A 26,533-nucleotide genomic window follows, 5' to 3' on the forward strand; every position below is an offset into this window, starting at 1 on the left:
AATCAGGTGTGACTCCAACACATTTGCTTTAAATTTCTCTCCTCTCCCCTGTCAAGTAGTTAGTGATCTCAAGTGTCACACTTGATTCTGCAGATTTCCCAGGGAGTCGAATGTTGGTAGAACAACAAACAAATGAAAAATGCAGAATTACCCTACTGAGCTGGTTTCACAGACATAAGACTTGTGCAGCTGCAAAGGGCCCATGCTTAGCAGGGCCCCATGCTCGGTTGAATGATCTGCTGTGGCCATCTTGAAGTTCTTAATAATTTTATCTTTTGAACTTGTATTGTGCAAGTGAAGTTTGATGGGGCGATGGAGCATGTGCCTGAGCAAAGGAGACACATACAACATGCATGTCTGCGATTTTCATTGTCCCATTTGCATACTCAATTTGTGATGCTCCATGAGCACAGAATTCTGGGGGACCCATGATGGATGGAAGTTCAGTTGTGTCTACAGCTGAGCAAGTTGGGGCCCTGACAGCCCCCAAAGGCCATGCTTTCCAGTGGAACCAGAATGTGCTTTGAAGTCACACAGAAAAACGAAAAGACACTCAAGGAGCCCTCTCATATCCCAGTCTAAGCCAATTACTCATGCTAAAAATGATTACGCAAAAGAAAAGGGAAATGCAGGACCAGCTAGTTCCTTTTCCTTTTAGTCATTCCTTATTCATCTGTAAGCCCAATATAGAGCGCACATGAAGAAATGAAACTGGTTGAGTTAACTTTGATAGCATTTCCACTCTTCTGGTAAGAACAAAACACCTATGCATGTACAAGCTCTGACATACAAATTATGTAATTTTGGCGATTCCTCACATGACTTAAATGTTCTTACATTTGCATGTAAGTAGCATTGCACAACAGAATGATGGTAAAATTCATGCTAATAGTTTAAGACATTTTTTCTTTACTTAAAACAATATTAAATAAGAAGCGCCATGTTTAGTCAAGAGGGAGACCTTGGGAGAGAGGAGAGAAACCTTTACATTTTAAAAATTTGAACAGCACTTTTTTCCTAATTTTTGAACAAGGGTTCTGCATTTTCACATATTCATTTTGCACTGGGTACTACAAACTGTATAGGCCCCCCTGCATATATATTAATGGACTTTAACAGACGAAAATCACTTAAAAACACTATGTAATTTTCAATTTATAGAAATCTGTATTAGTCACCAGTGACTAGAAAACACGCACAAAACAGCAACAAAAACTCAAACAGCTTTAAACCAAAAATTTAAAAGTATAAATTCATATAGCCCATGCCAAATGAACTATGAATGGCACAGAAGTGACTCTTCAAAAGAAAATGGAAGCATTTTTATTAGAAAAGGGTGACTGGATGCTCCACTATAGAATCTTTAAATACATCTTTTGATGATGGGAATAATCATCCCGTTCCTATTGGATTTTATACTTTAAAGTGTTGATGTGGTGAGTTTTTGCAAAGCATGAAACTCCTGAATGTTTTGTTATTTTGTGTGGTATCTTCACCCAGGAGGACACCACAACGGGTTTGTTGGGAATGTCTGTCTGAGAGTTGGGTAAAATATCTTAGAATACTATAAAATGTTCACTAACCCAAAAGAAGGCAAAGTGGAAACAGAGAATAAGGAAGCAGAGGGAATTAGAAAATATTTAAAACTGAACAAAAATAAAAATACAATATATCAAGATTGTGGGATGCAGATAAAGCAGTCCTTAGTGGGAAGTTTACAGAATTAAAATGCTTATACAGAAAATAAGAAAGGTCTCAAATCAATATTGTAAGTTTCAACCTTAAGAAATCGGAACAAAGAAAAACAAAATAAACTCAAGCAAGCAGAAGAAAGGAAATCATATAGATAAGAGCAGAAATCAGTGAAATTGAAAATGGAAAAGGAACAGAAAAAATTCATTAAACCAAAAGCTAGTTCTTTGAAAGATCATAAAATTGATAAAATCTAGCAATACTGACACAGAAAAAAAAAGACACAAATTACCAATGTTAGATGTGAAAGAGGAAATATTAATACAGACCCCACAGACCTCAACAACTGTAGAATATAGAATAAAATAAATGAACAAATTCCTTGAAATCACAAACCACCAAAACTTGTCCAAGATAAGATACTTAAATCATCCCATAACTATTAAAGAAAATGAATCCATAGTTTAAAATCTTCCCCACAAAAGAAAATTCCAGGCACAGATGGCTTCATGGGCATAACTACTGAGCATTTAAAGAAGATATAACATCAATTCTACACAAACTCCTCCAAAAAAGAAAAGAAAAGGCAACATTCTAACTTATTTTATGAGGTATTACCTTGATAGCAAAATTAGACAAAGTTACTAAAGAATTGAAAACTAATGAACAATATTCCTTATGAATAAAGATGCAAAAATTCACAGCAAAATTTTAGAGACTCAAATTAGCAATGTTTAAAATGAATAATATATAATGATAAATCAACTGGGGTTTATCTAGCAAATGCAAGGCCTATTCAATATTCCAAAATCAATCAATGTAATCTAGCATATTAAAGAAGAAAAACCACATGATCACATCAATGGTTGCAGAAACAGCATTTGACAAAATTTAACATCCATTTATGATAAAAACTATCATCAAACAAGGAATAGAAAGGTACATCATTGTGAGCCATTGATTGTACACCATGTATAGAATGTTTGTATGTCCAGAAATTTTTTATGTTTATTTTTAAGGTTTACAATAAAAATATTTAAAAAAGAGAGAGAGAGAAAGATTCATCATCAACCTGATAATGGTCATCTACAAAAATCCTATGGCTACCATCAGACATAATGGTGAAAGACTGAATTCTTTTCTTAAAAAGTTAAGGATACATCTACCATATGTCACAGCTTTCCCACTCCTAGGTATATAGCCTAGAGAAATGAAATGCTATATTCACACAAAAACCTGTGTACAAATGTGTTTAGTAGCTCTTTCATTATTGCCCTGAACTAGAAACAATTAAATGTCCTTTAGCAGGTGAATGGATAAACAAACTGTGGAACAGCCAAGTAATGGAATACTACAGCAATAAAAAAAAAGAAAGAATAAACTACAGGCACATGCAACAACTTGGATGAATCTCAAAGGCATTCTGCTAAGGAAAAGAAGCCAGTCTTAAAATCTAACATCCTATATGCTTCTATTTATACAACATTTTTGAAAAAGACAAAAGTATGGTTATGGAAAACAAAGGTCAGGATGGGTAGAGGATGTGACTACTAAGGGATAAGTAGTAAGAGAGAGATTTTTGGGGGTGATGAAACTTCTAAATCCATAAGGAAACCTCCATTTCAAATTGCTGAGGTTGAAAGACAAGGTTTCCTTTCAAGGTGAAAAATACTCTTTGTAAAATTTCTTTTAGTTATCAACGCCAGGAGTAGTCCATAGCATATATAAGAAAAAAAAATCAAGTCCAAATTGATGAACCCAGTTCATGAAATGGAAACTGTGAATGAATGAATATTGCCCATTTCGGGGTTTTAATGAAGGTGGGATTCTTTGAAGACCTGGATTCTTTGAAGACTCCTGCTTCTGCCTTGTTTCTAGAGGTGGTACATACAGTGGGGTTTTGTCCAAACCCATGGTCAGACTTCAGGGGAATGACCAGGTAACTGTTCCAGGAAACAGGCTGGGAAGGAAAGTGTGTGAAATCTTTCTATTACCTTTCTGTAGCAGAAAGTTGGGCCCTTTTATGACATCTAATCACAACTCTCGTCTGCCTCATTTGGGAATCAAAAAGACAAATTTCTCCCCAATTTGTTTATGGGGGCATAGAACAGTAGGCGAGTAAGTTTCCTAAACAAATACAGCTTTTAAAAAATTATTTTGGTTAAATACAGATATAAAAATTGTCATTTTAATTGTTTTAAGTGTTCAGATCTGTGACATTAATTACATTCGCAATGTTGTGTAACCATCACCACTTCACCAAAGACCTCTTAAGCATGAGGTTTGCACGTGTTGCGTTTTCTCTTGGCCGGTACAGATGTGCAACATCTCCTTTTAGAAGGGACCTGAGACCTCTAACCCCTGGCTGAAGAACAAAAGATTATAGTCTCATGTGCCATGTCACATGTGTTTCCCATGAGAAGGGAGACTTTCTGGGGTCACTCTCTATTTGTCTGGCTATCCTGTGGTGATCAGCTGCATTGAGGGGCTCCCTGTTCCTTACACCCAAAAGACCCTGGCTGGCACCCAGATATAAAGCAGAGAAATGTTCTGGTTTGTTTTTTTTTGGAGCAGCAAGAAAGAAGTAGCTGACCATCAAGAGGAGAAGGAATGAAAAATTGCAGCAAATCACTTTATCTCCCTGGACTGTGGTTTTCTCATCTGGAAAATAAGACACTTAAACCAGGCTACTTCCAAGGCGCTTCTAGCTCAAACATAATCTAATTTGCTTAAGTGTATATTTGTTCAGAAGGCATCTTCTGCAAGTGGTGTTAGATGTCACATCCACCTCCTGACGACGTCAGTCCTATGAGGAGGTCACTGTCTGGAAAACCGAAAAGTGCAAAGATACCCAGTAGACATTTCTTTGCCATCTACCTTCTGGCCCTTTCCATCCTACCAGTTTCAGATTCCTTTATATCTGAAATGGATGATCATGATTACAATACAACTAAAGCCAGATGAAACTTAGTTTAGCCTCTTCTAAAAAGTCTCTTATCCAATCATGATTAAACCCTGCTAGTTTTTCAGTGAGATATAAGAACGTAAATTTAAATCCTGCACTCCTGCCAAAAATGTGGTCAAGGCCTAGAAAGACCCTTTTTCTGCATTTTGGCTCCTGCCCATCATTTGTAGGCTTCACGAATCCTGAAGATAAAAGGTGCATTAGAAAAAAATGCTTCCACTGAAGTCATGCTCTACAGCTAACAAGGCAGTTGATCCCTACTTTGTTGTTCTTACCTCTTGTTTTCTCACCTGTGATTTGGGCTGCCAGGGTCAGCATGGGCACATGCTTTTTAAAGGGCCTCTAGGCATTAGTGAGTGATTAAAACTGATTTCACAGTAAGATCCCAGAGATGGTGCCTGAGATGGTACTGGAAATTTGCAATGTTTTCGTTATAGAAAACCATGCAATCAATTTGAATGTTTCTTGGCTTCTAATTCCTCTTCAGAGCAAGTTGTTGTCCTTATTAGAAGGGGACAGGTAAATTTCTTGAAGACACATATCCTAGAAGTGGCTACCTGACTAAAAGAAAACCTAGAAAGATTGCAAGAAATAATGCATCTCTTATCGGTTTGGCTGTTAAAAAATGCATTTTGTTCAGAGGAGAGGACAGGAACAACTTTGTTCATTCTGCCATAAGGATACCCCCATTTTAAACTGTTGGGTTTGAAGAACAGGTTTTCTGTCAAAGAGAATGTAAACTACTCTTCTTAATATTTCTTTTAGTCATTAACTCCAGGAGTAAGAAAAATCAGGTCCAAATTGATGAAGCCAGCTCAGCAAGTGGGATTTATAACCATAAGGCAGGCATGAAGATCAAGTGAGAATATACATATACATATATATATATATTTAAATGCCTAACAAGGTGATTGGCCAAGAAATCAGCTTCTTACAAAGAGCACTACATGGGGGGGTGGGGGGTGGGGGGTGGATTTAAGCTATGTTTTTGGTAGAAGGAATAGGAGAGTTTTATCTGCACTAAGAAAGAACCAGAACTAGGTTCTTTCTCTATGGAAACACATGGCAGGGGTGGGTTTATAGTCTTTTATCCAGGAAGAGACATTCTTTCTACCTTTCTAGAGTGATTCTAAGTTTCCAGTCTTGTTCCCCTTGGGCCATTCTATTTCTGAGAGGTGCCCTCCCTCCTATGAACCAGTCCCAACTCTTCAGGACCTGCCTTTTCTTTGTGTCTCTCTTTGTGCTTTTGTGTCTCCCTAGCTGAACATTAACACACCCAACCCCACCAACTACCCCATCTTTTTTACCAAGGAAATTTTGGGGATCGCACCTCTGCTCCTCCTGCCTCCCTCCCCCCAGTTGCACATCATGAGTCCGACGGCTGTTCCTTCGATATCCTTTTTCACGTGGGCCCTGCATTTGCTCCAAGTTGTCGCGAACCTACGCCTGATGGTGTCGCAGGTTGGAACACATGCTTGTGACGGTGGCTGTGCACATTGTGCCCTGGTGACCCCTCTGATCTTAAGAGAATGGTGGGTGCAGGGAATTCTAGGCAGGGAGATGAGATGGTGGTGCATTTTCCCAGAGCACATACCTACGTGCTGTGGGAAGCCAGAAAGGACTGCAGCTCTGCCTGGCATTTTCTCCCTGGCTTTGTCAGATGTTGTCTCTCCCTGCAGTAATCCCAGGGACCCTTTTCATCCCAGAGTTTTATGCCACATGGAATGTTAAGAGGGTTCAGATGCTGAGAGGCAGGGCAGGCAGTGGGGAGGGGAGAGGTGTGAGCTTGTCCAGATCTGTGGCTTTGTCAGGACTGTTTTTAAGTTGACGCAGCACTAAATAAAAAGCCCCTTGCTTTGATCTCAGGGACTTCCTGGGTAGACTGTCTGACTAGATAAAGATCATGTAGTACCCCCCTCGTCCCCCTATTCTTTAGGAAGTAATGTAAGTTTTGCAGCCATTCCTTGTCCTGCTCTTCTGTCTCCGTCCTCAAAGTCTGTCTTTCTGTCTCCTTAGATTCCTCTTTCTGTGGGCCTCCGGGTTTTCTTTCTGGGTGAGCAGGAAAAGGGAGACTCAAAATAGGACCTTTCTTCCTTCTTTAATTCTTCTCAAGTTGTTTAGAAACAAAGTGAAAACTCTGCTCGAGAGTCTCATAAGGACCTGATCTGGTCCTGAGCATCAAAGGGAATTGGTCTGTGTTTGCAACATGGTCATCTGCTGGGATGTTAAGACTCAGGCAAGCTGGCAGGTGTAGGGTTTGGAGAGAGAAATACGCGCCCTCCACTGGGTTTATCAGCCAAGAAAACAGCGGGTGTGGTGAGGGAATCTGTTCTCTTAGATTCCAATTTTAACTCTTTAACATATGCACACCCAGGAGAGGTGCCAGAAGCTCTTTGAGGATGATGAACTGCCTCACTCTTGGGAACAGGGCATTTTTAAAAAGGGCTTGCATCTAAAGAGCTGCCAAATTGGAAATCATCTAGGTTGGGTCACAGCTCTCCAGCTCTGTTGAGCAGAGCTTTATAACATTGTATATATATATATAACATTAAAAATTGAGACCTTGCAAAAGTGTAGTTGCACTTTTAAAACATGTATACATATTTCTTATTTTAGCAAAGTCCGCGTAACGTGAAATTTACTGTTTTAACCATTTTAAAGTGTACAATTCAGTGGCATTAAGTACATTTATAGTATTGTGCAACCATGATCACTATCTAGTTCCAGAACATTTTCATCATCCCTAACATAATCCCAGTGTCCCTTAAGCAGTGGTTCCCCATTCCTCCATCCCCCAACCTCTGCCTTCTTTCTCTTTAGATTTGTCTGTTCTAAAGAGGCAGATATTATATGGCCTGTAATATGTGGCCTTTTGTGTCTGGCTCTTTTTCACTTTTAGCATAATGTTTTCAAGGTTCCTTCATATCACAGTATAAATGCCTCATTCCTTTTTTATGGCTGGGCAATATTCCATTGCATTGCCCAACTTAAAATTGGAAATACCAATTTTGTTTATCTCTTCATCTATGTTTGGACATTTTGGGCCACTTCCAACATTTGGCTATTGTGTAGAGCTGCTATGAATATTGATGTACAAGTGTTTGTGTGGATATATGTTTTTGGCTCTTTGGGGTATATATCTAAGAGTGGAATTGCTGAGTCATATGGTAATTCTAAATTTTATTTATCGAGGAACCACCAAATTGCACCATTTTACATCCCCACCAGCAATGCACGAGGTTTCTAATTTCTCCACATCCTTGCCAATGTTTATTCTTTTCCATTTTTAAAAAAGATTTTAGCTATCTTAGGGATGTGAAATGGCATCTCATTGTGGTTTTGCATTTCCCTAATGACTAATGAGTGTTACTGGCCATTCATTATCTTCTCTGGGGAAATGTTTATTTAAGTCCTTTGCAAAAATGAGACCTTGCAAAAATGTAGTTGTACACTTCTTAAAATTGAGTTGTTTGTCTTTTTTGTTGTTGGGTTGTAAGAATTCTTTATGTATCCTGAATTCTGGACTCTTATCAGATGTATGATTTGCAAACATTTTCTCTCTTTTTATGAGTTGCCTTTTCACTCTCTTGATAATGTCCTCTGATGTACAAAATTTTTAGTTTTGATGAAATCCAATATATCTGTTTTTTTACTTTTTGCTTGTGCTTTGGGTGTCATATTTAAGAAACTATCGCCAAATTCAAGGTCATGAGGACTTGCCCCTATGTTTTCTTCCAGTAGTTATACTTTTAATATTTTATTTCATTTACCCCTCTGTGCCAATTACTGTTCTAAAGTGATATACACACACATATACCCACACATTATAAAAAATTTATATAATATAAATATTAATTCATTAAATCTTCATGACAACTCTATGAGCAACAGTATCACTTGATAACTACATTTTTAAAGTGAGGAAACCACAAGATACAGAGAGGTTAAGCAACTTGCACAAGGTCACACAGCTAGATTGTGGCAGATTAGGGATTCAAAGTCAGGGAGTCTAGCACCAGAATCTGTCCCTCCTTAGAAATTCACTAAGAAAATATAAATGGAAAGAAAAGATACCATTGACTTATTAATATTTTTCGATTAACCTCAATGTTATTGATCACATACACATACACATTAATGTGGGAGGCAGCTGAAGCAGGGGTTCGCTCATCACTTTCACAAACATTTCTTTGAGTGCCAAGTCTGGATTAGGCACTGAGGATTGAATGGTGGAAAAAGACACCATGTGCTTCTGTGCTCAGCTGAAGCTTCACGACAGCAGGCCTGTGCTGAGAGGTGGGGGATCATGTTTACACCACAGTGCCAAGGAAGGTTCTAGATGCTTTGGGGCCAGTGTTCTGGAACATCCTGGAACAGAGCATTTCTATCCTTGGACCCAAGCAGCAATCGCCACTCACCCAGGAAGGAGAAACTCTGCTGGAGACAGTGTTCTGCAGCAAGCTCCTGCATGGGTCTGACAACACATATAAGAATTTTTAGTACAGTTGTCAGCTAGGCCTTGGGCCCCTGTGGAACAAACTGCTAATGTGTTATCCACTATCTTTTTTCTTGATCATAGAGTCCTTCTTTTTCAGCTAGGGCATGTAGCCACCAAGACTTTGTGCTCTACCATCTCTTGGAACTATTTGTGGCCATGTGACTAAGCTCTGGTTAGTGGGATGTAAAGAGAAATGGTGTCTGCAGTTCTTGAGAAGTCCTTTTCCACGCCTTCCTCACTTTTGGTGGCCAGAATATGTACATGATGGCTGGACCTTGGGCAATTGTCTTAGACTATGAAGTGGGAATTTCTTGAAGACAAATATGGAGCAATGAGACAGAAGGAAACTGGATCCTATCCCTATCTTAGATTATGTACCTCTGGACTTCTTTTTCATGAGAGAGCAATAAACTTCTATCTTATATAAACCATGGTAACCTTGTTTTTTAATATAGCCAAACCTAATTCTAATTGATAGAACATCTTTTGTTAATAATACATGAAAAGTTTTTTTAAATTTTTATCTATCTAAACCTAACAACATGAATTCATTCAGAATTAGAGAACAAGTACCAGGCCATGGATTGTAGAGTGTTATTAAAAGTTAGTTTAAGCAAATGTGTAGGTTCAGCAATGTATGCACAAGCATACGCACTGTGTTTCTGCCATTGAGTTCTCATTTCTTCTCCTCGTGCCAAGTGCAGCTGAAGGAAACATCTCTTCTTTCTCTCATCTTGCTCAGATCCTCTCCCTGCATCACAGCTTCCTCAGTCTGTCTGCAGCAGATGCCACTCTGAAATGAATTTATTCCCTCCTCCTCGCTCAGGACCCAGGTCCCACCCCCTTACTCCCCTGCACCCCACCCCAGCAAGAATCAGAGAGGCCTGGCTCCAGAGCTCAGTCTCTCCCTGCCTAGGACTCTGACCCCTTCCTGCCCCACACCCTCAGTTTGAGCATCAAATGCCTTCATACCCCAGAATTTCTTTTGACAGCTGGAGCATTTGAGCACTCAGAGTACCTCCTGGAAATGACATGAAGAGGCCTGACTCATTTCTTTTCCCCCACTGGATTGTGTTTGTGTTGGGTAGGCGTGGGTGAGGGTTTGAATGCACATTGCCTTATCCTGTAATGACTCCAGGCCTTTGTCCATGCTGTTCCTTCTACCTGGAAGAACCTCCCATCGCTCTTCTCTTGGCTAACTTCTACTTCTCTTCCATAATTCAGGTTAGAGTAGACCTCCAGAAAGCCTTGCCTGGTCACAAGTCTGAGTTAGGAGCACCCTTTCCTCTCTGAGGATGTCCACTCTCTTGTCTGGGTTTTCCTTTAGATGGAAATCTGCAACAGAGCAGCCTCATCTGTCTTGTTCCCCTCATTAACCTGGCTAGAACAGAGCAGGCATTTAATAAATATCTTTTGAGTGAATGGCTAAATGAAGGAATCAATGGAGCACCAACTTTGGAATGGATCGTGGAAAATAGAGGACTGACAGGTGGAAGAAAGAAATTTACATATTGGTAAGACTATGTAAAAACTACCATTGAATTTCATCAACTCTAAAACAACTGGTTATAAAACACACCAGTATTACATACCATGAAAAAAGAAACATTGCTGCCACTTAAACTATGCCTCCCCATCAGCGGAAGGATGTGGTCCAATTTCTGAGGTATTAAAATATGAAAACCCAGGCCTATTAGAAAAAATGGAATTGGTAGTTACAACCACTCCTGAAGCTGACGGCCACTGTCCGGCCACAAGGAGGAGGACATTAAAGTCCATGCTAGGTGCTTTCTATTTGATTCTAACACTGACCACTGAACATGTAGCTCCACTCAACTTAAAATACATTAGAAAGAACAAGGATAGGTACCTACCCTCAGGGAGGCTATAAACTGGGATGGGAAAAATCATCCAAATGTGAAATGATGTGAGCATACAGTCTTGGCCAGTTGGTACCCGAGAGCCAGGAGCTGCTTGACTAACCTTACAAACTCGGCTCAGAGACGATGCTCTGAAGAGTTCCCTCCAGGTGGGGAAGGCGTCATGGAGGAGATGATATTTGATCTGTGTCTGGAAGACTGTGTCTGAGCCTTTTTGTGGCTATTTCAGGTCCTTGTTTTACCACTATCCTGCACTCCCCCAGTCCCCAAAGCTTTGCTATGTGCCTACAAGACATGGATTGTGGTCCATGGTGAACCAAAGCTCCCAATCCTGACCTCCCTCCTTAGAAGGGACAGGGTGGTGGGCTCTCTAGGCTCCTTGAAGATGTGGGTAGATGGACACTGGCCTGGCTGCAAGGCGACTTGAAACCTCTTCTGACTATTGGGCCATCTGCTGTTATGGGGGTCTTGGGACCTCAGAGACAGGTGCTTGATGAGCTATGGGTACATGACTTCAACTTTAGAAGGAACAAGAGATACCATCTCCCCCTCCCCCGAGCACAAACAGTGAAAGAGGAAATATGGGTTTAGAACCAAAGATAACCCACTTTAAATGTGGATCCACTTGTGAGATCAAGGACAAGTCTTTTCATTCCCTGAGCCTTGGGGTCCTCACCTGTAAAAATTTTTAAAGATGACTAAGTGAGATGAGTTCCTAAAGTGTCTGGCACAAAGTAGGTATTCAATAAATGTGCATTTCAGCCTTAGGTGCAGAGCCCTAGAGTTGGCTCTGCCTGCAGCCCTGGAGGCAGAACTGCAGTCATGAGTGGGACCTGTCACTCTACAGAGCCATGGGAATACCTGAGGCCTCCTGTCCTGTCAGTGCTGGATTTGGATCCAAATTCCCAGTCCAATCTTCTGTTTATCTCAGATTGTGCACTCAAGAGAGGAAGGGAGAAGTGAGGGAGAGACAGTGTGTGCTTCTCTTTGAGGCAAGCAGGAGTGGATTCCTTTCCTGGGAGCAGGTGAGTGCAGACATCTCAACCTCCACATCATCAACATTCACTATTGGGCCAACCGCTTTCCCCGCATGTATGCAGGCCATGTGTGTTGAGGGGCGTGAGAGCCATGACCTCCCAGGATGAAAGCTAAACCCGCAGTTGTTTTCTCTTTCTAGTATTGCTTATTAGTAGTACTTAGTTTAAAATATATCACATATACAGAAAATAATTTAACAATTGTGCAATAGCCAAAATTCTCAGTCAACCAAAATTCTCAGTCAACCAGTGTTAACATTTTGCCCTTTTTAAAGTTTTTCTTTCTTTTCAAGAAATAAAATATTACCTAAAAACCATCTGCCCTCCTGCACCCATTTATTGTTGTCAATCCTTAGATGTGACTATTATCTCAAAACTGGTGGCTAGCCTTCCTATGCATCATTTTGTACTTTTATTAACATATATAAGTATCCAGACATAATATGGTATTGTTTTTTGAGTTTTCAAAATTATTGAAATGTGGCAGTGCAAGGGTAGTTCAGTGGTAGAATTCTTGCCTGCCATATGGGAGACCTGGGTTAAGTTCCCGGACCATGTACCTCCCAAAAATTAAAAAAATATTATTGAAATGATATTATACTTTACATATCCATTTGCAATTTGCTTTTTAAAAGATTATGTTTCTTTCCGGAGAAGATGGCGGCTTAGTAAGACGCGCGGGTCTTAGTTCCTCCTCCAGAAAAGCAACTAAAGAAACAGAAACAATACGAAACAGCTCCCGGAGTCACGACAGAGACCAAAAAGACAGCGTACCCCATTCTGGAACAGCTGAACGGGCAGGGAGAATCTGCTGCGGTGAGATACCCGAGGGGCGCGCGTTTTCCCGGCCAGGGCGGCTGGCGACTGGGGTCCCCTCCACGCACGTGGCTCCCCGGTCTGACTGGGAACGTTGGATAGCGAGGCCCTCCCATCACACTTGGCGTTTCGGGCCAGGTGGGCAATTAGGACCGGCACTCTCCCAAGCCCCGGCGGCCAGTGACCCCCGCCTCCACGCGCGGTTTCCCAGGCCGACTGCCATGCAGACAGACGAGCGCCACGAGCGCCACCTACTGGGCAGGAAAAGAAAAACAGAGCCCAGAGATTTCACAGAAAAAGCTTTCAACCAGCTGGGTCCCACATCCAGGGAAATCTGATCAAATGCCCAGACACCAGCAGAAAATAATGGGTGACACTCGGAAAATTGAAGATATGGCCCAGTCAAAGGAACAAACCAATAGTTCAAATGAGATACAGGAGCTGAGACAACTAATGCTGAATATACGAACAGAAATGGAAAAACTCTTCAAAAACCAAATCAATAAATTGAGGGAGGACATGAAGAAGACATGGGCTGAACAAAAAGAAGAAATAGAAAATCTGAAAAAACAAATCACAGAACTTATGGGAGTGAAGGACAAAGAAGAAAAAATGGAAAAAACAATGGATACCTACAATGGTAGATCTAAAGAGACAAGCTACAATTAGTGAACTGGAGGATGGAACATCTGAATTCCAAAAAGAAACAGAAACTATAGGGAAAAGAATGGAAAAACTTGAGCAGGGGATCAGGGAACTGAATGACAATATGAAGCGCACAAATATACGTGTTGTGGGTGTCCCAGAAGGAGAAGAGAAGGGAAAAGGAGGAGAAAAACTAATGGAAGAAATTATCACTGAAAATTTCCCAACTCTTATGAAAGACCTAAATTTGCAGATCCAAGAAGTGCAGCGCACCCCAAAGAGAATAGACCCAAACAGGCGTTCTCCAAGACACTTACTAGTTAGAATGTCAGAGGTCAAAGAGAAAGAGAGGATCTTGAAAGCAGCAAGAGAAAAACAATCTGTCACATACAAGGGAAACCCAATAAGACTATGTGTAGATTTCTCAGCAGAAACCATGGAAGCTAGAAGACAGTGGGTTGATATATTTAAATTACTAAAAGAGAAAAACTGCCAACCAAGACTCCTATATCCAGCAAAATTGTCCTTCAAAAATGAAGGAGAAATTAAAACATTTATAGACAAAAAGTCACTGAGAGAATTTGTGACCAAGAGACCAGCTCTGCAAGAAATACTAAAGGGAGCACTAGAGTCAGATATGAAAAGACAGAAGAAAGAGGTATGGAGTAAAGTGTAGAAAGAAGGAAAATCAGATATGATATATATAATACAAAAGCCAAAATGGTAGAGGAAAATATTATCCAAACAGTAATAATACTAAAAGTTAATGGACTGAATTTCCCAATCAAAAGACATAGAATGGCAGAATGGATTACGACCCAGCAATACCACTGCTAGGTATCTACTCAAGGGACTTAAGGGCAAAGACACAGACGGACATTTGCACACCAGTGTTTATAGCAGCATTATCTACAATTGCAAAGAGATGGAAACAGCCAAAATGCCCATCAACAGACGAGTGGCTAAACAAACTGTGGCGTATGCCTACGATGGAATATTATGCAGCTTTAAGACAGACTAAACTTATGAAGCATGTAATAACATGGATGGACCTAGAGAACATTATGCTGAGTGAGTCTAGCCCAAAACTAAAGGACAAATACTGTAAGGTCCCACTGATGTGAACCGACATTGGAGAATCAGCTTGGAATATATCATTGGTAACAGAGACCAGCAGGAGTTAGAAACAGGGTAAGATAATGGGTAATTGGAGCTGAAGGGATACAGACTGTGCAACAGGACTAGATACAAAAACTCAAAAATGGACAGCACAATAATACCTAAGTGTAATGTAACTAGGTTGGAACACTGAATGAAGCTGCACCTGAAATATGGTTTTTTGTTTGTTTGTTTGTGTGTTTGTATCTTTTGTTTTTGTTTTTTTTCTTTTTCCTTTTTATATATATATATATTATTAGTATTATTATTTTAATTCTCTTCTCTATATTAACATTCTATATCTTTTTCTGCTGTTTTGCTAGTTCTTTTCCTAAATCGATGCAAATGTACTAAGAAATGATGATCATACATCTATGTGATGATACTAAGAATTACTGAGTGCATTTGTAGAATGGAATGATTTCTAAATGTTGTGTTAATTTCTTTTCTTTTTTTGATTAATAAAAAAATTAAAAAAAAAGATTATGTTTCTAAAAAAAAGTGAAAAAACAAAAAAGTATTCTATGTTATGAATATGCCACAATTCATTAGTCCATTCTTCTATTGCTGACATTTATGTTGTTTCAAATTTTTATTGATATTAAATGACTCTGGGAGTGAAACTGGTGGATCCTGCTATGTGACAGCTTCAACTTTACTAGGTATTGTCAAATTATTCTCCAATTTATGTTGCCACAAAAAAAATGGATGAGAGTTTCTGTTTTCTCCCACGCCTTCCAACACTTGGTATTATTAGAGTGGTTTTCCTAAAAAAATAATGTGGCAACTCATTGACTTATTAATTACATCCATGGTAATTAATCATACCTTTATCTGTTCCCATAGTGCCTTTTCTGTTGTATCACAGTCATCTGCATTGGCCACCCCCATGGGGCCATTTCTTGATGACAGAGCTCCTGTCTTATCTTCTTTGTGTTCCCAGCACCCAGTACCATGCTCAGTACCACCTTGATGCCTTAAATAAACAGAATGAAGGGATCAAAGGACAGAATGATGAGGGAAGGCTTCGTGAAGGGGGTAGAACAAAGATCCACCAAAGAATTGGAACCTTCAAACACTTCTAATTAAATGCCAACCAGTGTAACCACTTTGGAAAAGTCTTGGGCACTATCTACTAAAGTTGTGCATGCCCTATGGCCTATTAATTCCACTCCTGTAGTATTTGCTCAATAGAACTGTGTACCTAGAATGGTCATGGCAATACCCTAGAATGGTCATGGCAGCTCCAAGTGGGAAACCACCCAAATTCCCACCAATAACAGAACTGTTACGAAAAAATGTGGTGTGTTCACACACTGATATACTAGACAGTGACAAGAATGAGAGACCTGTAGTGACAAGCAGCATCATGGAAGAGTCTCACAATACAATGCTGAGCAGAACAGGCCTGAACTCCAGGGGCATGTCCTCTATGATTCCCTTTCCCTGAAGTTGAAACAACAGGTAGAACTAATCTAGCTTAGAAGTTATGACACTGGCTCCTCTTGGGGGAAGGTGAGGGTATTGACTAGAAGGGAGCATGGGAGGTTTTTTTTAAAGTGTACAGTTTGATGGATTTAACAAATGCATACAGTGCTATAACCTTCACCATTACCAAGTAGAGAACGTTTTCCATGATGCCAGAGAGTTCCCTCAGGACCCTGTGTGGTCACAGGTGCTGATTACACAGATGTGTTCCCTTTGTGCAAATTCACCACTTCTGATACAGCTGCACGCCTCTGATTGCTCTTTCTACGTCAGTACAATGTTCAAAAATAATTTTAAAAGAAGATTAGCCTAAGAGTCACCCCCAGCGAACCTCTTTTGTTGCACAGATGTGGCCTCTCTCTCTTGGCCGACACAACAAGCAAACTCACTGTCCTCCCCCCTCTCTACATGGGACATGACTCCCAGGGGTATAGACCTTCCTGGCAACATGGGACAGAAATCCTAGAATGAGCTGGGACTCAGCATCAAGGGATTGAGAAAACCTTCTCAACCAAAAGGGGGAATAGAGAAATGAGACTAAATAAACTGTCAATGACTGAGAGATTTCAAACAGAGTTGAGAGGTTATCCTGGAGGTTATTCTTATGCATTATATAGATATCATCTTTTTAGTTAAGGTATATTGGAGAGGCTGGAGGGAAGTGCCTGAAAATGCAGAGCTGTGTTCCAGTAGCCATGGTTCTTGAAGATGATTGTATAATGAGATAGCTTTCACAATGTGACTGTGTGATTGTGAAAACCTTGTGTCTCATGCTCCTTTTATCTACAGTATGGACAGATGAGTAAAACATATGGATTAAAAATAAATAAATAATAGGGGGAACAAATGTTAAAATAAATTTAGTAGACTGAAATGCTAGTGACCAATGAAAGGGAGTGGTAATGAGTATAGGAAAAAATAGGGGAAACAAAGGCTAAAATATTCGGGGTAGATGGAAATACTAGCAGTCAATGAGAGGGAGGGGTAAGGGGTATGGTGTGTATGAATTTTTTCTTTTTTGTTTTTATTTCTTTTTCTGAATTGATGCAGATGTTCTAAGAGATGATCATGTGATGAATATACAACTATGTGATGATATTGTGAGTTATTGATTATATACCAAGAATGGGATGATCATATGGTAAGAATATTTGTGTTTGTATGTTGTTGTGTTTAAAAAAAAAAATTAAAAAAAAAAAAGATTGGCCCAAAGAGTGGCCAATTGGCAGAAAGATTGGGGGAGGGGGCAAAAGGGGCTGGGAGAAAAGCAGTAAGGAAGGTGAAGGAATAGGATGATGTGGAAATAGTGATGAGGGAAACAAACGAGCCTGCAGATTCTACCTCAAGCCTCAGCTGTCTACACTGCTTGTTGTGAGTGGCAGGAGGGATAGCTCAAGAGTGGCTCAGGGCTCTTTTGTTACTCAGATGTGGCCTCTCCCTCCAGCCAACATGACGAGCAGTCTCACCACCCTCCCCCTCTCTGCATGGGACATGACTCCCAGGGGTGTGGACCTTCCTGGCAACGTGGGACAGAGATCCTGGAATGAGCTGAGACTCAGCATCAAGGGACTGAGAAAAACCCTAGAATGAGCTGAGAATTAACATCAAGGGATTGAGAGAACCTTCTCGAGCAAAGAGGGAAGAGTGAAATGAGACTAAGTGTCAATGGCTGAGAGATTCCAGAGTCGAAAGGTTATCCTGGAGGTTATTCTTACGCATTAAGTAGATATCACCTTGTTGTTCAAGATGTAGTGGAGAGGTTGGAGGGAACTGCCTGAAAATGTAGAGCTGTGTTCCAGAAGCCATGTTTCTTGATGATTGAACAATGATATAGCTTTCACAATGTGACTCTGTGAATGTGAAAACCTTGTGTCTGATGTTCCTTTTATCTACCATGTCAACAAAAGAGTAGAACATGTGGAATAAAAATAAATAATGGGGGAATAAATGTTAAAATAAATTTAGTTTGAAATGCAAAAAAAAAAAAGAGTGGCTCAGGGGTGGATTTTTCCTGAGACAAGGAGCAGGGGCTGTGTCCTCCAAGCACTGGGGTCTCAAGTGAGGTCCTCGGGGCACTCTTGACCAGAAGCTCTGCCCTGGATGGCAGGTAGGCAGCCACCTTGCCCTCTTCTGACCCCACACATTCTGGGCACTTGACCAGAGGCTTGAGGCCCTGGAAATGTCTTCCTGGGATATGCTGAGCAGGACACTGCCAGCCTGCCGAGGGGTGTGAAGGCATCCTGGGGGAAGGTGAGTCACTCCCTTCTCCCCTTTGTCAAAACCTCATTTTGCTTCTGTTGACCAAGGGGGCAGTGAGTCACTCACTTCAAAGGCCCCAAAGAGAATTTTGAAGCTGGGAGATGCTGGCTCTTTTCTTTGTTTCCCCCTCCCCCACCCCTTTTATCCTCTATTTGCTGAGCTCTCCAAAGGTGAGAATAACAAAGCCAGGTATGGAGGGACATAAAGGAAGATATGGCTAGACAAAGCAAATCTACATGTCTAGTGGTGTAAAAATTTAAAGTGGAGCTTGTTAAACTCTGTTAACATTCCCTTTCACTAAGGAATTAGAGGCGTATTTCATTTAGACTGTTCCCTGCCATGGCAAATGAACCAAAGATTTAGCTATGACCTTTGTGAAAAATAAACTTAGCTGCGTAGAAAAAAAAAAAATCCCTTTTCTTTTCTTAAAAGTCAAGCTTGAAATTTTTATATCCTTTGAGTCATATTCTCAAAGCAATTGGCTGGTTAATTTGAGAAATGTTACTTTCCCAATTCAAACATGACATTTTGAAAATCACCCATGAATTACATGCCTCAAGAATGAACAGCTTTTCTGTGCCATTTAAAAGGTTTTTGCATTTTGAGGGCAAACATGAATCTCTATAAGGGCACATTTATTATTCCCAGAACAGATAGAAAATTAGCAAAGTCATAAAATTCTTGCCCAGCTTTGCTATTGCAGCTGTGTCTCCAGCTAGCCCTAGCCAATGCTCCTGTCGCTAAAATGATCAAGGATGATGGCATTTTTGCCATTACAGGGAAGGCACTGGTCTTTGTATGCTGGCTTTCTAAATCTTTTACATAGAGCATTGATGAAAGAAAGAGAAAAGATTTTGTATCTAAACTTTGTTTTCCTGGTGTGGTTCAATGAGAAGTTCCATGAATTTGTTCCTAGAAAGTCTTACCTTCTGATCCCAGAAGATGTCCCAGTTCTTCTAATCCCACGCAGAAACCAATATGGAACCTCAGAAAAGCAACTGTCTGGAGCTTTCTGCCTTAATTTATGTACTATATGCAGGACTGTATGCACAGATGTATGTTTCTGGATATCCCCACCCAGTAATTACTGAAGCAAGCCTTTAATTTGTCTGAAATCATGCAGGCATCATGGTGACCACCCACACATTTTTCCTTTGGAAATTGTAAATGGATGATAAAGGGGGAACTTGCCCTTCTTTCCCCACACACGCTTCCTGGGGAGCTTGTCCATGACTCTCTGTATGTCTGGCTGAACCCAATGCTCATGGCGTTGATCACTGTCAGCTGATTAGAGAAGTTGACCATGCAAGTGTTACTCAAAGTGTGGCCCACAGAGCAGGACCAGGCTGCAGTCCACGAGGAGGTAAATTTGAAACTCAAGACAAAAGTGTTTGGAAACTTTTAGAAGTAACTTGGCAGAGTCATTTTATGTCTGTTGAATCTAATTACAGAAATTGGGGCTTTGTTTCATGCACATCTTTTCTACTTATTAGTTTTTTTAAATTGCTTTTGACAAAATATCAGACTGTGATGAACTGGAAATCAATCAACCAACCCATCAATTAGAAGAAGAACTGATTCTTCATCACAGAGGAAGAAGCACTAGATTTGAAAACTGTGGCAAAGGGGAGGAGTCCATGGGCTCACTTCCCTCCTGGATCAGAGAACTCATTGCTCTTGCCTTAGCCCCACTCGCCCAGCCAGATGCCTTCCAGGTGAGCGAGGTTTTCATACATTATAGGCCATTCCTGCAAAACACACTGTTCAGCAGCATCCCTGCCATATAGGAGGGTCAGCATCCCACTGGCCAATTCCATTCTTGTCAAAGCTTCTCTACATCGCAGCCTAAAAATGCTGCTTTTCTCGCCATCTTGATTTCTTTAACTCCTTCTCCTTCTTTGAGTTCCACAGAGGCTGTATATTTTATCCACGTTCAGCCTCTGTATTTCCTTGTCTTTGAAGCCTTTTCCCAAGCAGGTGCAGTCGTCTATCTCTCTGTCAGTACTGCACGTAAATTCTTCTCCTGTGCTGATCATCGCCCTGGAGACCCTGTGGTGCCACACCCCCATCCCGTCAACACTCACCTCTGTGCACCAAGGGCTGCTTACCAGGAACATCTGTGACTAGCTGCCTAAAGGCATTTTATATTTTTATGGCCATGGAGTGCACTTGGCTCAGGTGCAGGGCAAGCCAGACGTGTTGGTGAGTTAATGCACCTTGAATTAGGCCTCAATCAATGACTGATGGGAGTTAGTGGATAAATACCCACAGTTCCCTCACCAGCCCAGCAGCATTGGGCTTGGGTTGCCCACAGAGGGAACTTACCTGATTATATGCCTTTATTAGCTCCCTTCCCTTCCCCATCTCACTTCCCCACTCCTCTACCAGTGCATCTTGGGATTACCCACCACTAAATATATACAGAAACTCTGGGTGCATCATAATCATGGTGGACACGTGATCAGCATCTTGGTGCTAAGGAGCAAGTGATGCCCTACCCTGGCTTCTCTCTCATCCTTCCTAGGGCTCCTTGGGTTTCTCTGCTTGCCACTGTGGGCTTGTTGAGATGGGACACCCTAAGGATCTGTGCATTTCTAGAAAAGGGGCTCTTTTTCTAGGAAGAGACAAAGAAGCCAAGTTTTAGATGAGAAACATTTGTACAGAAGTTGCTGAGGAGTCATATTTACAGGTGCTGTAAGGTGAGGCTGCAGACAGCCTATTTGCTGCAGGCAAAATTGGGTCTGGAGTAAATTATCCACTATTCAAATCAACTGGTGCCTATCCTGGGGCCTGGTGTTGATAAACTAGGTAGTGGGGGTCTTCCTTTCCAAGGCTCACCCATTGGCCCCCTATAGCTTTAAGGCTGAGAATTTGTTCATCTTGATAAAGGAAAATTATAGGTCACCAAATTTCCATAAGTGTGGCACCATCCCAATGATGTACAGGAAACTAGGGGTGTTCTGGAGTGGCTTTCAGTGGGTAAACAGCTCAGCAACCCTTGCTGCTCCCAATTCACCCCACATTTTAACTCTCAATTCATTAGGTCAACAAGGTCTGCTATTATAAGGCAATAGTCAATGGAAAACATTACTGTGTAAGTCATTCACACTGTGCTATGAAAGAGCTATATTCCCTATAAGATTCCATGTCAAATCCTTAACTAAAACACCTTGGAAATGGCTACACAACTTGCTACTCTCCTTCCTCTCCTTATCATTAAAACATCTGTTTCAAGGAAGAGCAAACTCTTTGCTATATCCTTGCCATTGTCCATACTATTTCCTTACTCCAAATGCATGCACTTCCCCTCCCTCTTCTCTGCTTTATGACCCACCCCTCCATAATACCCAATAGGTATTTCCATGATTCCTGTTTGCTCTTTTCCCATAGTGCTTTGCATTTCACCAAGGTGGCAACAATGTTGATCAGGGGAGGAGGTTGCTGTCCATTTTTGTCTCTCTTCATCACTCAAGTGAACTTCTCATGTGCATCATCTCCAGCCTCTTTGAATACCTGTCCTGATAGGGAACCCTCCACCTCAAAGGCAGTACATCCCATCACTGGCAAATTCTCTGTCAAAATAGTTTTTCCATTATTAAGAACCAAGTCTGCTTCCATGATACATGACCTATTGATTCTTTCCTCTACCAATCAATTGCTTAAAATTCATTCAGACATGAATTAAGCATCTCATTCTACAGTTCAAATTAGCTTTTATATATATCCTGAAAGTGGGCAATCCTTGGAAAGTTCATACTAAAGTGTAAATGACCAAAAAGAGCTTTTCCACAAAAATGGGATTTATTAGGAGAACATAAGGGCAGGGCCAGGAATACCAAAGGCATTAAGGATATAAGGACACAAAAAAATATGATATTGTAGAAAGAACACTGGGCTGGGAAATGATAGACAGCTTCCAATGTGATTTATGCTTTCCAAGCCTTGGTTTTCTCATCTGGAAAAGGAATAATTCGCCTGTTGCATGGTTCTATTTTATTACCCTAATTGCAGAATTTTGTCTGGAAGCGATCCTGCTCACTGGGCTCCCTTAAGCCTTTGCTCTGGCTTGGCTTTATTAGTTCTGGGTGTACAAAGACTTACACATGTGTCAATGGGCCCCAGCCTCCTGGGGACAGGGGGTGGGGGGGGGTGTTAGATGCTCTTGGTGCCACAGATGTATGCCACCCATCATCATACTGATCAATGGGATCATTTATCCCACCTGGTTTGAACCTTCCCCTCCCCTGCCTCAAAGCCCTGCTTTACCTGGGCTATTTACGGTATTTATGTTGTAAATCAAGGATGTAGGTAACATATTTTATTATGATTTTATTATATATTCTCTTTTCCTGGAGTTTAGCAAGTAAAATATTGTATAAGAACCAACTCTTTATTTGTCCTAAGTTCTACTGCAGAGAACCAGGTCATATTATAATTGCTTGATGCACAACACCCAATGACTCAATAAATACTTTACAAAAATAATGCAGTATTTTTCCCTTTCGTAAAACATAAAAAATTAGGATTTCCCAGACTTGAGCCCCGCTCCCCTTTTTATAGCATTTATGGAGAATATATTGGTGAAAGGAAATTGTTAAATGGTATTAAAATAAAATAGATGAGATGAGGTTGACATTCTTCCCCCATTTTTCTTTTTTCTTTGGAAAAGTGCTACTCTCTGTTTTTATGTCGGAAATTCCTGCAGTCTTCTGAATCTACTAAGACATGAACAGAAATTTTGACAGTTCGGGACCTTTTAGTAGAATGACAGCATGATATGAATATTGGTCTTTTATTTTGAAGCCTTTTGATAGGGTTATAAAAGCCAGGCCTCAGATTTGCCCTTGAAATACCCATTTGCCCGTCCACCCTGGTTTGAGACAAGGGCACTTTGGAGGTTGAGACTTTAGCAAGGTGCCTAGTGACTAACATTTGGTTTACAGTGGGCTTTTTCTTATTTTGATACATTTCCATTGTGCTTTTTTTTTTTGAAAGAAATCATTACAAAATTCCCTTTCTCTCCCACTTCCCTAAGCCCCTGTCTTTCTGTCCTCTCAGAGAAGTGATTAAATAGCTTCACGACGACAACTCCAGAGAAAAGGTTATGCTTACGTCACATTCATATTAAATAAGTTATATATAAAAACCATTTATAACGTTTCCATCTTCCATCTCTTCCTCCCTCGGCCTCCCTTGGAAATACTGGACCTGGGTGTGAAATGAATCGTATCCACACTCCCTTCCAGATTCTTCTGGCTACTGTGTTGTCCCGTCCACCTGCCCACAGTGCCCCTAGAGGGCCTCAAGGAGGACGGGAGGCATTGTAGATGCAAGTGTGGTTTCGGGCGGCCGGCACCTGGCCTGGACCACACCCCAGGGGCAATTTACGAAAAACACCCATGTGGTATAGACAAATATACACATCTATGGGTCAGGAGGCCTCTGGCCCAGACGGGCAGATCAGTGCAGTGTGTTTGGGTCTGGAGGTCGGCGGCGGCCTCACCCGGCTCTATCTCGCCCCCACCCCCCCTGTCTCTTAGTACTCTCTGGCCTCCTGGAACTGCTTGAAGTAATCTTCATCTGAAGGGCTCTCTGTGCACTTCTGCCCGTTGTTGGGAGGCCGCGCCTCATTATACCTGCTCCAGTCCCCCTTGCAGATAATCCATGGCAGCACGTCCACTTTATAGTGGAGCTCGGCCGAGAACTCAGTGCTGATGAGGTTGGGTGTCCCGGCCCCTTTGCCCCTGGTGATGAGCTGCATGTTGTCGCCATAGCAGCAGTGCTGGGCGGCCAGCGTGGTGCTCTCCAGGGACAGCATGGAGCGAATGCAGTACCGGGCCGTGGGCTTGTAGATCTCCAGCTTCTCCTTGGGCCCGCTGGCATCCTTCCAGCGGAAGTCCTTGCGCTTGACGCGGTCAAAGATGTCCGCTGTGCTGTAGGCCACCTCCGTGGGGTAGGAGCAGGGGCAGCTGGGCAGGTCATTGATGACCTTGTGCATGTACTTCTTTAGGAACTCACTTTTGCAGCTCATCCATCTCTCACAGCTGTCCGTGTCTGCAAAAGGCCACAGGACAACATTACAGTCAGTGCCTCCCCTCCTTGGGTCAGAGGCCCCTGCTGCCACCCGGAACCACCAGGCCACAGCTGGCCATTCTCATCCCCTTGATCTTGGGAGACGTCTAAAAAATGTCTCAGTTCTCAAGGCTCCCCCACCCATTATAGCATAAAAAATGTGCATACGTAAAAAAACAGAATAGTACTTATACCATGACTGCCCACTTTTCATCACCTGGATTTAACTATCATTATGTTTACTTCATCTTTTTAAAAATTGTTGGGAAAATATATTACCCCTAAATTTCAAAGGATAGTTTCCTAGAAAACTATAATCCCATTATCACCCCTAACTAAGTTAACAATAATTCAGGGGCTGTTTTGAATCTCCTCTCTCTAAATAAGGGGCAATGTGAAGGTGCCTGCGGGGGAGCATTTGAAGGACTGAGTTTTATTTCCACTCCTCTCTGACTAGCAGAAAGGCTAGTCTCTTCTTGACCTTAGGCATTTGACTATCCTTGTATGTGAATCTATATGATAAAATGCCTCAAAGAGGAAAGGGATCAGTTGCTTATGGTAACTGCTTTTAGGGGATTTAACATTTAGGCAGAACTCACTGACCTGGGGCCTTGGGCCAGAATTAACTGAGGGTGAGGGCGGGGGTTTTGTGTTCAATAAAAAATATTGAATTGGTTTTCACATTTAAAAATTAGGTGATTTCACTTATAAATGTGGATTTCTGGTGTCATTTGAAAAAGACAAGAGTCCTACACCTCCACGGGAACAACTGGCTCCTGCGAACAGGCAAATTGGCCACTCTGGGGACAGGGCCCACATTCTCCAGTTCACCCCACGCCTAGGTGATTTTTCACTCAAGGGTTTTCACTCTTCATCCCTTATTCATCTGAGTCATCTTTGATTTGATGAATATATTAGTTCAGGTTCCCCCAGAAGCAGACCCTGAGATGAAGGTTCCGGTGAAATGGGAGGTGATTCCTGGGAACTTGTTCTATTTAATTGGAGCAGAGGATATAGGGAAACAAGGTTATTAGTGTCAGATCAGTGAGTCTCCATGTGGTTTAGGCTTCAGGGAGCACTAAAGAGCCAGGAAGGTTTGTGAACAATATTGGGCTATTAACTGATCTACATAGTGAGAAAATGAATTCATAGCTGATAATGGAAGGGTGGTGGTAGAGAACCCCTGGGGTGATTGTAAGTCCAAATGAGAGATATTCTGGGAAGGGAAAAGCAGGTGGGAACAAGAACAGTCAGGGATTTGTTGCTGCCAGGCCTAGGTGGTTGGCAAGCTTGGGGTAAAGAGGAAAAGATACCAGAAGGGATTCAGCTCTGGCCCAGGTGCCTGGGATGCTGGAAATCAAATTGTCAGGAGGAGAGCCCAGGTTTCTTGCCAGTAAAATGAGAAAGAGAGAGACAGGGCATCTCTGATGAGCTTGGAAAGGCGAGTGTGGGATCTCATGGTATTCAGCTCAACTCCCCTCACCTGTGCCCTTTCAGCACATTGTTCTACTTCAATGTACTTCAGTTTGCTCATCTCTAAACTAAGTATTAAATAGCACCTAGCTCACAAAGTCACGATGAGGATGAAATGAGAGGAAATGTAGAAAGTGTCCAGAAGAGGATGTGACCAGCTGGGGTCATGTCTGAGCCCCCTTTCAGCTCTCAGGCCTAAGAGTTCATGGCTGCAACCCTCTGAGCAGCTGCCGAGAGAATGAACGTTCAGTCCTGGGGTGTGTGTGTTTGCAGAGCCCATGGGGATCTCTTCAGAGGACAGAATCTTCAGAAGCAAATTCGGTGGAATGACAGGGCCCCAGAAAATAGTTCTGTACTCTCCAGTCCTGGTGGAGCATCAGCGTCATCCACGTCCTGTACTTATGAGATGTCCACTGACTCACTTCTTTTTTTTATTTATCACACTTTTAGCATGTCATAAATGCTTTACAAATATTAACTCGTTCAAGTCTATAATAACTGCAAGCTAGGCATCATTGCCTCACACAATTTCACAGATCAGAAAATGAAG

At 41.5% G+C, this 26,533-nt stretch overlaps 2 protein-coding genes across 3 annotated transcripts in view; one reads left to right on the plus strand and one right to left on the minus strand.

The window, feature by feature from the left end:
- The window catches only part of TASP1 (taspase 1), a 490,143-nt gene that overhangs the window by 428,979 nt on the left and 34,631 nt on the right, over positions 1 to 26,533 (plus strand). Inside the window, exon 15 of one of the 2 annotated variants that reach the window (XR_013157441.1) lies at positions 9,237 to 9,927. The exons of the other annotated variant lie outside the window; for it this stretch is intronic. The gene's annotated coding sequence lies outside the window, so the exon portion shown is untranslated. Of the gene's footprint in view, positions 1 to 9,236; positions 9,928 to 26,533 lie in introns of those variants that run through there. 2 annotated transcript variants of the gene reach the window in all.
- Positions 22,231 to 26,533, minus strand: part of ISM1 (isthmin 1) — an 82,171-nt gene continuing 77,868 nt past the window's right edge. The window contains exon 6 of the mRNA XM_077115161.1: positions 22,231 to 24,492. Coding sequence (XP_076971276.1) covers positions 23,975 to 24,492 — 518 coding nt within the window. The 3' untranslated portion in view covers positions 22,231 to 23,974. The remainder of the gene's footprint in view (positions 24,493 to 26,533) is intronic.

This window comes from Tamandua tetradactyla, chromosome 1 (genome assembly GCF_023851605.1).
Source record: "Tamandua tetradactyla isolate mTamTet1 chromosome 1, mTamTet1.pri, whole genome shotgun sequence".
NCBI classification, from domain to species: Eukaryota; Metazoa; Chordata; class Mammalia; order Pilosa; family Myrmecophagidae; genus Tamandua; species Tamandua tetradactyla.